This window comes from Cydia pomonella, chromosome 8, assembly GCF_033807575.1.
Source record: "Cydia pomonella isolate Wapato2018A chromosome 8, ilCydPomo1, whole genome shotgun sequence".
Taxonomy (NCBI): Eukaryota; Metazoa; Arthropoda; class Insecta; order Lepidoptera; family Tortricidae; genus Cydia; species Cydia pomonella.
The window spans coordinates 6684950-6697189 of record NC_084710.1 but is presented as its reverse complement, the minus strand read 5'-3'; the positions used below and the strand labels follow the sequence as shown (position 1 = coordinate 6697189).

The window sequence follows — 12240 nt, the reverse complement described above, 5'->3', positions numbered from 1 at the left end:
CAACTCATGTTATTGTATGTGCAAAGTTTCATTACAATTCGAGAACGAAATTCCGTTTGTACCTATATGGGAAGGTGAAATTTGGCCAAGTCTCTTAGTCAGCAATTTAGCCTATACCCAGATCACAAGTTAAGCTGTATATATATTTACCTACTAACGTGGTATAAAAAAGGTATTCACAGTACATATGTTGCCACTTTCCCGCATACGTCGATACTTTAAAGAGCCATATGTATCGTAAAACGTTGTACGATACACGTGCGAATGGGTAATTCGCAACTCGTGTCGATTTAAAACACCCCCTTCGGTCGTGTTTTAATTTATCACCACTCGTTGCGAATTGTATCGTAAATAATTATAGAACTACAGCGCTGACAATTACCACACATTCCTGCTTAACATCCATAAAGCCCAGACCTTGACCTTCATTAACTTCCAGGACAATTAAAAAACGCCATCTGGCAAACGGGTTCTCATATCCAATGGCGGAAATAACAATTAGCTACTGCGGGAAGTAACTAAAAAAATCCGGTGTTAACCGGCGACATCCAGCGCCATCTAGGGCTGATAACAATTGCTCGTATGACTTCTAATTGGTTCCAAGGGCCCGTTTGCCCAATATTCTATTGTATTGTTTGTGCGTGGATGGCAACGCCTATAGTTAACCTCAATTTTTAGCAAGGCGTCCGGTGACTTTACACAATTTTATAGGCCATGGTGCGATTCAAGCCATCGCCAAATAAAATGTTGAATAACGAACTACAATGTAACAACAATTAAATCGGCAATTAATATCAATTAAAATAACAAATCAATAATGGATCGATCAACCAAATCAAATCATGAAAAAAATATCAAAGCGTTTGCTCAAAATATAAATGAAAATCTCTGACAGTGGCAAGTAAATCTACATTTAAAAGACATCAAAAGTATATAGTACCGAACGTTTCTGTGTGCGTAGCCAACCATTACGCTCCGTAGCGAACGAAACGCAACTGTCACTGTCGCACCAATACGGAAGAGTGATAAAGAGAGATGACTACCTAACGATTGGCACGTTGTCTGAGCACCCAGACCTTTACTGAAAACACCTAACTATTCCTTTTTTCTTTTTTATCGGTCGTTATATATTTTAACTATCTGCGGTTATTTCGTTGCCAACCGACAAAAAACTCGTTAAACTAACCTAAATGTTAAACAAATGTAAATTTACATTTTGCTGCCAAGTTTAAAAAGATTTTAACAACTTTCCTTAAGCACACAATTTAAATATAGGTCAGTAACTTTCTCTTTACAATGCATTTTGTATTAGCATAAGTGAACAAGCTTTACAGGTACTTACATTGTGAATAACAGTTTCTTCAAATAACGCCTAAATACACACAACACTTTTAAAGAAGTCATTGTTTTGATTAGTAAATATACTTGTCAAATAGGTTAAACCTAAATTCGTAAACTATAAATTAAATAAAAGCGAATAATGCCTTTAAAACGGCTTAGCGCAGGCAACGCACGCACGCACAGCGCGGATAATGATGTGAGATTTTATCAATGCTACCCTCAATTTGAGTTGTAAATTACATGCGGGTAGAAAGAATCGTTTCTCGAAGTTACTAATGGCACTGGATTATTTTAGGGCATTCAATTGCTTGTTACAAAAATGCTGAAGTAACTTCTTTTTTTACCAAACGACCCTATTTTTAAAGGGCTTGGTTTAATTTAAGTTATAGTCTACTGCTTTTGTTTTTAGGGTTCCGTAGCCAAATGGCAAAAAACGGAACCCTTATAGATTCGTCATGTCCGTCTGTCTGTCCGATTATGTCACAGCCACTTTTTTCCGAAACTATAAGAGCTACTGTTCAAACTTGGTAAGTAGATGTATTCTATGAACCGCATTAAGATGTTTACACAAAAATAGAAAAAAAAACAATAAATTTTGGGGGTTCCCCATACTTAGAACTGAAACTCAAAAAATCTTTTTTCATCAAACCCATGCGTGTGGGGTATCTAGCGATAGGTTTTCAAAAATGATATTTAGGTTTCTAATATCATTTTTTTCTAAACTGAATAGTTTGCGCGAGAGACACTTCCAAAGTGAAAAAAAGTGTCCCCCCCCTGTAACTTCTAAAATAACAGAATGAAAATTCAAAAAAAAATATATGATATACATTACCATGCAAACTTCCACCGAAAATTGGTTTGAACGAGATCGAGTAAGTAGTTTTTTTTTATTACGTCTTAAAATTAAAAAAAAAAAAATTTTTCATCAAGCCCATACGTGTGGGGTATCTACAGATAGTTCTTCAAAAATGATATTTAGGTTTCTAATATCATTTTTTTCTAAACTGAATAGTTTGCGCGAGAGACACTTCCAAAGTGAAAAAAAGTGTGTCCCCCCCCCCTGTAACTTCTAAAATAACAGAATGAAAAATCTAAAAAAAATATATGATATACATTACCATGCAAACTTCCATCGAAAATTGGTTTGAACCAGATCTAGTAAGTAGTTTTTTTAATACGTCATAAATGGTACGGAACCCTTCATGGGCGAGTCCGACTCGCACTTCCCCGATTTTTTTTTTATTTACTTTCATTTAAGCAAACTACATCCGAGCAAAGAAAACTGATCGCATTGTATGAAATTTTCCGTTGCTTCTAGTAGTACCTACTCGTAATACCTTTGAACCTTTCGCTAATTTGTGTATTTTTTTCATTTAATATTCTTCATAATTGGTTGTGTTAATTTCACGACAAATAGAATGATGTACAAATTTGTCACCTAGTTTACAGCTAAAGAGCCATAGCTATAGTATTTTATTTAATCTATAATTAGTTTTCCGTGTACAGAGCAAGGTGTCATGACCAACTTAGTAGAAACGAAACCCTACAGTTAGTTTGCCTTATTGTTTAGACCCGGATTTTACTCTATTTGCCTCGAAGGTTATTGGAAGGTACTTTTTGTATACCCGGCGCTTAGTTTTAGTATTAGGTACTAACTGCTAAGTCGGAAAAATACATGAAAAAAATGTGACGTTTGATGTTATGTTCGTGTTTCTATCTACCGATTCTCATACTGGCATAATGCGATAATTTTATGTTAAAACATATCATGTTTTGATTGGATAATTTCACTTAGGGACTATCAACGCGACTGCTACCTACAAGATACATATGCAGCTATGTCATTTATAAACTTATCAATAATAAAGCGACATGAATCTGGTTTAAACCCGAAAAAAAAGATAAAAAGTAGGTATGGGTTATACCTACTGAATAGAGGGTAAAGATAACAATGAATGCATGCATTATTTAACCCAAGTTGATTTTTATTTGATTTTTTGTAGAATATTATTTATTATTTGATTTTTAAATCCAATATTAAATTTCCTGTAACCTTACATCCAACAAATACTAATTTAAAGCGATAAAATATCGTAGTTCAAAGTCCAATGCGTGGTTTTGCAGCCGCATATGAGTCAAAGACAGTCTAAACTCGCAATGTAAATAGCGGTTTTTAATTAACAATTATTTTTAAGTACTGATGGTTAGGATAAACCTTGGTACAGCACTTTAGATGATTTGACCGCTCTATTGCCTTGAGCTAATGATTGGTTTAGATGTGTGTGTCACGAAAAAACGTTACCTAGTGTGCGTATGATTATTAGTATTATTACGTCAGCAGCAAAATGACTATCGGGGTTTTGAGATATGTATATGTACCTACATTGTACACCATTGTGTCAGTCAGTTTGGAAGAAATAATAGTATATACCTACCTAATTATAATAATACCTTTAACGCAAACGGGGCTTATCATTTTAACAATTAAAAATATTCGTATGTATAACATACCTACAAAGACACCGTATCTATAGGGTTCAAGGTTAATTATTATCAAAGTTCAATGAAATTCAGCAGCAATAAAGTTTAAATGAATACTTTTGTGAGTGTGAATAGGTAGGTGAATGAGAACTACCTATATGTAATAACAGAAAACTAAAAAATAATCCCCAAAGAAAAAAAAAGGTTTAAATATTAACAGCTTGCCTTTCATTTTTATCAACTTTAAATTCTCAAATTGTATAGCATCAGTTTCCGTTACCGGACGTTAAGAATCCGCACCAAACTCGACCGAGCTTCACCTTCCCATACAAACGGAGTTTCGTTCTCATTTTAAAACTACGTCAATACCAAAGATTGTAATGAAACTTTGCACATACAATGACATGAGGTAAGTATCTATGCTTGTAGTTAGTTTATATAGTTTCAGCTTATAAAACAAATTAAATAGAGCAATAACAAGTTTTGTATGAAAAACTTAAATTCGCTGTATTTTTTTAACTACGGTATCTGAAGCTACATACATTAATTACAGGACTACATATACCTTATTCTATTATAAGTACAAAGTTTCAGAGTAATCTAGCTAGTCGTTTTAAAATGAGAGCGTAACTACATTTATATGGAGAACCGAGCTTGCTGCGGACTCTTAACGTAACTATCCATAAGTAACTGTTAATTAAAACGTATTTAAGTACCTAACAGCAGTTTTCCCCTACCACTCTGCACGTTATGTTATATCCTTATATCACATGGGTTTCTTGGAGTCACCGATTTAATTGCGCTGAGCAGTTTGAAGCAGTTTGTCGGGGTTTTTCGTTGGAAATTAGACTCACAATTGTGTGGATGTTATAAGGAAAACCTTGGGTCAAATCGTTGTCAATTCCGAGGTTTTGTAGCAATTATTAATTTAAGGTGGCATTTTATAAATAATCGTAGTGCCTGATAGTAAGTGGTTACCTCGGTCTACTAACCGTTGTTACTTTAGAAATAAACTAAATTCGCATTTACCTGCCTTAAAAAACCTCGTTCATCAGCAGTACTCTGCTCTTGTCAATGAATTCCTCTAAAACCGTACCGAATTTTATTTCGTCAATAATAAAAAAAAATATATAGGGACATTCTTACACAAAATGACCAAATCCCATGGTAAGCGCAAGAAGGCTTGTGTTATGGGTACTCAGACAACGATATATGTAATATACAAATACTTAAATACGTTGAAACATCCATGACTTAGGAACAAATAAAGAAAGTATCACATTACTTATTGCTTGGAAACTAACAAGTCCAGACATTTGGAAGATCTAATACCAAAAATGAAATGGAAGAAGAAAAACATTCAGCTGTTACGAATTTCTCATGACATTGTTGTAAGTTAGTTCAATTCTAGAGACAGACCAAGATAAGTTGGCAGCGGTTTTGACAGCCCAGACAGTGCAAGTGTTATTTTTAACGTCAAACTTCTATGGGATTATGATGTTTACTTAACACTTATACAGGCTGGGTTATCAAAATCGTTGCCAACTTAGCTTGATCTGACTCTAAAATGATACCGACTAAACGCTAAGCGAACACATTGCACCTTAAAGCAAACAATACGCTCAATGCACAACTAGCATAATTCGGACTTTGGACTGTTATCAGTGTTATCCCAGAATTCACACACACGTTTTACAACGGTGACATATAGCTGCGACCGGTTATGCCAACGTTCATAATAAAATCTCGCTTAGACGTGATATTATGCATATTAACCGTCCCCAACGACTTGATAAAATCGTTGGCTTCTGAGAAAGCAAATTCTCAAGGCCTATAGATAATAACAGAAAAGAGAGTTAAACTTCTATATAGTATAACAGAACATGTCTCCGGTTGTCAATTTTGATTTACAATCCGGATTATGTAGAAATCGTGACGAGCGGATTATAAAATAAGGTCGTAAGTCTGTTTGGGAGTCTTTGGCTCTTACGCTTTTATTCTGCTGAGGATGTTGATTTTGCAAGTGGTGTCACTACAACAAGCCGTGATCAGGGGTGTAATTTCAAACGCTGATCGAATCGGAACGAGTTGATGGCTCACAAACTATACGATTCGCAAACCAGACTGCCGACCGGGGTCGTAAAACTTCTCATTCATGCTTACGTGATCATTACAAGATGAAGATAAAGATAGTCTATTTTCCAAGTAGGCATATTACAGTTCGCTTATGAACGTCAAATAAAGCTACGTCGGCTTTAACCCTACAGTCTGACCCGAGAAGATTTAAATCCCTCTTAAATTGTAGGAGGTTATGCCAATATGGGACCGGTAAGCAACTCGGCGGGAGTGAGAGTGATAGTAATATAACCTCGGTCCTCAGTTTGGATTGCGGATAGTATAGTCTGTAAATGGATTCTCCGACCGACGCATATGTGTTAGGTACGGATTCCCAAGTCACATAATATTGGTTTGATCATTAATTGGACTCACCCGTACCGTACCTATTGAACTAGACTAGTCGATAAGCGTGCAATTTGGTATGATACGAGCCTGGCAATACCCCGGAACGCTCAACTGCAACTGGATGTCGTTTGAAACCATTTTCGATGGTTACAAGTTACAACTTACAACGCGTAAAGTAGCTAACAGTTGTTATGCAATTGGGAAGGTGGCGTCATTATAACATTTAAATTAAAGTGACACTGAAGTCTAAAGGGTGTGTAAGATTTCCTATTTTATTATCTGATTTTGCACATATATTGCTTTAGTTAACACTCGCTATATATTTCGTAACAAAAGTTTACAAGATATGTAATCATTGTAACTACATTAATGAACAATTAAACAGAATAGGTAATAAAGTGTTCTCAATATCGTGTTGGGTTTCAAGGGTTAAGACTTGAAAACCCAACCGTCTATCGTTATCAATCAAACGGATTATCCATTGAAATAACATGAGATCTGTTGAGAATGAAAACAATTATAAAAACTCTGTCAAATTGCCAAAACCTGACGATAGTTTGCCATTAGCTTAAATACATTAAATCGCTTTACATTTGGCTAGCAATATCATACCCGGCTATAGATAAGATTTTAAAGAGATTCAAAAGTATTAAAATTAAGTAATGATGACAGACGGACAGGTAGACTCCAAATTACTAATATTGATCCATGTAAGTACACAGCTATAAATAATATTATATTTAATTAGGAACATTACATGTTATGTACAAACACTAGTCCTAATGTTCAATAACTACCTAGATGTAAGGTTTATTTGCAATGACCTAACAGGGTGCCATGTGTTTTCACACTTTTTAATGTAACAACCATAGCCATGCCCATGCCATACACATGGTTTCGCAATAAAAAATTCTATTCTATTCTAATAAATATTTAGGCACCTTCTTAGGCAGTACAGACCACATAATACTTGTAATAAAACATCACGTAAGTATGGGTTTTTATAAGTCGACATAGGCAACCCACGTTTTATAAAATAATTTATTCTGTTTGATTAGATCATCAGCTGTTCAGTACAAATATGAAATGTCACTGGAAGTTAGATAACTAAATCAGCATAAGTCAATTTCATAACACTGTCGAGATAGAAGCCTAACACATTAAAAATTAAGTGTTAATGTATGACATAGATTGTTGTAGTACACTTGCATAATTTTCACCGTCACAATTGTACAAATTTTGTTTACCAATTGAAATAAATAGTACTTGTTACAATTAGCGTGTTTTCTTTCCTTCCATAATATTTTTTGTTTTTGGAAATAGTCTTAGTAAATTAGTTAAGTTGTTTTTTTCTTTGGTGAACGTTGAGGAAAATCCGCGTAAAGCACTGAGGTTGCACCTCTTACTTATTTGTAAATTTGGATTTTGTATTCCTTATTGTACTTCAAGAATAGGTTAGGCATTTTATAATATGAATATATATAAAAGCAAAATACAAAATATCATAAAAAAAGAATACAGAATACATATAAACACATTATAAAAAAACCTAACATAGAGTGCCGCCAGCAGCGGGCCAGGGCCCAAGCTGCCGGTGGTCAGGACCGAAGAGAAAGGAACCGCCGTACTCCAAGATCACCGCCTCCTGCATCTGACCCTTGATTCAACCACCTAGCGATAGTCTCTCAAGGTGTTGGTCGAGAGTCTTCGCTATGAGACCGTTCGCTGAAACGACTATCGGGACAATGATCGTCGAATTATCATTCTACATGGCGGTTATCTCGTGAGCCAAGTCCAGGTGCTGGGGGTGTCCTTCTCGGCTTTCTCGAGATTCTTGATGATATTATTATTATTGTATTATATTGTCGCCTAGTACCCATACTACTACTAGTACTACTAGTAGTACTACTACTAGTACTAGTAGTAGTACTACTAGTAGTACTACTACTAGTACTAGTAGTAGTACTAGTAGTAGTATACTACTGGTCTCCTATCATTTAATCTTTCGATTTTAATAGGTCTCTACGGCGCTCAAGTAACTACACAGCATCGCCGGCTACTATACTAGTAACTCCACCCGAACCAAGGCTCGGAAACCGGATAAATTTCCTAACCGTTGTCCTGTACTTGGCGCAAAACCTTTTAATTTCGATTTCACACGAAAAACCGTTATTGTTAAACCGGTTTTTTTGAGAACAGTTCTTGTCAAATTAACCAGTTTAGAATAATAAAAACCGGTTTCTTGCTATGTAGGTGTCTATGTTTACGTGGCACACCACCAGGCCGACCGGCCGTTGCGTCGCTCGTCGAATAAACCGTTTTTTAAGTTACAATAAAGTTCTTAAAACGTTTGCGTTCTTATAAAAATTTGAAGGAAAACCGAAATAAACCGGTATTTACCGGTATTTTAAAAAACGGTTCCGTACCTTGGCCCGAACGATCCTTCTAATTTCGCGGCGCAGTTTAAAGAAGACGTAATTTGGCACAAGCTTTATGTTCTCACCATCATCATCAATCACTCCATACCTCAGTTTTTATCAAAATATTTACATTCAAAACGTTGGCACTATTTTGCACCCAGATCTAGATCTACTGACTAAAATCGTTAAAAAAGTAATTAACATTTATTCCTGATTCATTAGGAAATAAACTAGATTATAATTTAACGTTTGTGTCACTAATAAAGTTAAACATAATTGAGACAATCAGACAATGAGACGATCGGTCAAGTTTATAAAATAACAACCAGAATCATAACTGAATAGACCAGAATGTTCGCAAGTTCTCAAAATGGACTCATTGCTGACCAAATTGTCCAGTCCGGTTAGTACTCACAGGCAAATAACACCTTTATTAGGAAACTAGCACTAACGACCACGGAGCAAAGCCTCGGACAGACAGACAGACAGACGGACATGGCGAAACTATAAGGGTTCCTAGTTGACTACGGAACCCTAAAAAAGGTGCATTGTGGTTAATGCGAATGCGGGGTAAATTAGAAAATTGACACGCTTACCAAGGCTTAGATACCTTAGAGAAATAAGTTACCATGGAGTGCTCACTTCATACATCTGTTTTCTTACCAAAACGCTTATTATTTTCGTTATTGACTTATTATTTTGGTTTAGTCTATATTAGCAATTTCGGGGTGATAAAAATTACTCCGCTTTCGAAGTTAACCCCCTTCGCACCTTATTTGCAAGGAAAGTTATCAATACCCTACTTTTACATCTGGTTAGCATACCATTGTGGGTTCCTTATAAAATTGAAAAGAAGATCTGACGCCTAACATATTATTATGTTACCTGACAATAATTTCCTGTATATTCCTGGGTCGATGTTTACTTGTTAAACCAGCAATGTACTGTGAATTGTCAATCGTGGTGAAACAGTGGCCACAAAAAAGTGATTTGCAACGTTTTTATTATCTTTACGACATAAAAGTGATATAACCAATATTGGCCTGTAAGTAAATCAATCAAAAGTGTCAGCTTTCATCGCTTGCTACATCAGTTAAACAATAACTAAAAAGAGAGCCATGACTTATTCATAAGGTGTTATAGACCTCGGACGCGAAAAAATCTGCAACGTTTTCCCGGTTGAATGAACCGCGGCTTGGGCAAGCGGAACATAACCTCAAAGGCTCAATTGGAACACGACCCGATTATTGAGTCTATTGAACCTGCCAATGCCATATCCATCTGCGGCTTTTTAAAAGAGACTGATTATAGCATTAAGGGAAAGACAGTTAAAACAGTTATACTTTTACGGAAGAGATCAACGGACTAGTTAGCTCGATGCCTCGATCGAGCCTTCGTTCTTCCATTAATCATTCTCTAGTTACTTACCTGCTCGAAAAATATGTGAACCGCAGGATACAGTTTTACAAAATGGGGTACTTCGCACCACAAAACATTGTGTTCACGATTCACACACTAGGAAAGCCCACCTAATGAATGGTAATGAGACCACCAATTATGCGTGGCGGGACTTACACTCGGCCGGTTATTTTTTATATGATTATTTACATACCTATTATATGTATAATAGGATTACCTATTGAAAAATGTCGCTGAATACCGAAACACAGTAAAAAAATCATTGCATCTTTCTACTCGATTCATCTTGCCATGTCTCTCTTCTCAGTTCGCATTAAAACCGTTTACTTCTATTAATAGTTTTTGCCCGGTCATGGTTTTATGGCGATACCTGTAATACGTATGTGACTACTTAATATCACTTCACCGAATGCTGATCACTGATCGTCCACAAACTAAGTGATTCATCATATCGATGTAGATTGAATGAATCATGAACTCGGTGCTCATAATTACGGCGTTAAATAACGCTTACTCGACTATTAAACAAACAGTGACAGACTATTATGACACCTGCTGGGCCAGCAATGCAAGAATGATATAGATTATCGATTCATCCCAGATGTAAAGTAACGCAAGAGTCAAAAAGTACAGTCACGCAGGGTTTTTTGGCATTCGAAACTCTGGGCATACAAGGTGTCACACAAATAGCGGGGATCTGTTTAAGAGGATATTCGGTATCGTGTTTTGATTAGGGAAAAGTAGAAGAAAAATTTTGTTGACACGAAAAAAAAAATGTTTCTTCTATGGAGCAGTAGGTCGTCCATATCGGCTAACCCTCCATAGGCCAAATTTTTTTTGCCATAAAACCATAAGAGTGGCAAATCTCTAGCTAGAAGTATGAAATACTGTTTGAATGTTGTTGCATGCTTGTTAATGGTGCATCGATCGTATTATTATTACACGTGTCTACCACGTGTATGTTAATAAACTAGCTTGAATAATTTATGTACGTCTTTATTATAAAGGTACGATTCGAATTCAGACTACGCTACACTAGCGTTACTGCTACAGTAATGCGGCACGACATTGTTAGCAACTGCCGCAAATGTAAAAAGCGATGTTTCGGTCCGGTTTTTTGACATTTGTGATCTATGATTCTTAAGTATGTTAAGTTCTCTACATTGTACTTCAAATCCATTTGTATATGTGACTGTTTGTGTTCTAAATAAATTAAAAATATATATATATTTACACTCAAAGCTTGCACGATCCCGGATCCAGAAAAGAGTTCCAAATAGTCCCACAGTACTTTTTGTCTTTTCCGTTACTTTATTCACCGAATTCAATACTAGGAGATTTAATTTATTTGTACATTAAAATTACCTAACCATAGTCCAGTATTAAGCTATGATCCACAAATAAAACTACGTCAATCCTAATCTTCTTTTTGATGTTATCTGAATTATTTCATCCACTTATGAAAATATTTTGCCTGAGAACCGTGACCTGAACGAAGACATTAGAGATATTTTTGAATATGGTATATTGAGTAGCTTTCGGACTAGGTATAGTTAGGTGGTTATACGGTATTTTTATTTTCATTCTAATTGTTTTATTCTCATTCACAACGATGCGTGCCTTGACTCGTATGGTCATGTTATTAAAGGTTAGATTTGACAAATCTGCGCGTCATCGTGAATGACGCGAACTATACTTACTTAATAGTGAGGGCGAGGAGCACGATGATGAGCCCGACCAGGGCCATGGCGATGACGACGCCGCATATCATGTAATTCGCATCATTTGGGGCATCTGCGAACAAAATTATATAGCGTTAGTTTGCGTGACTCATCGCGCTGAAAAAATCGTGATCTTGAGTTGCGAAATATTTTTAGTTAAGAGATGTTAAGGAACGGGTAGTGGATACTGTTCTATTTTTAATTCAAATTGTTCGTAGTTTTATATAAACTGATTTTAATAGAAACGTAGCGAATTCATTTAAAACATCCTTTCAAACGTCATAGTATCAAATGATTAAAGAAAGTAAAAGCGTATTGTTTACTTAAATGAAAACGTATATTCGATTTAGTAGCAGTAGTCAGTAAAAAAACATTGTAAAGTCGCTCATTATACG

General features: G+C 35.7%; 1 protein-coding gene across 3 annotated transcripts in view; it reads right to left on the bottom strand.

Moving 5' to 3' along the window:
* LOC133520442 (uncharacterized) overlaps positions 1-12240 on the bottom strand; it is a 307562-nt gene that overhangs the window by 15858 nt on the left and 279464 nt on the right. For all 3 annotated transcript variants that reach the window (XM_061854855.1, XM_061854856.1, XM_061854858.1), the window contains one exon: positions 11825-11918. In XM_061854855.1, coding sequence (XP_061710839.1) covers positions 11825-11918 — 94 coding nt within the window. The remainder of the gene's footprint in view (positions 1-11824; positions 11919-12240) is intronic.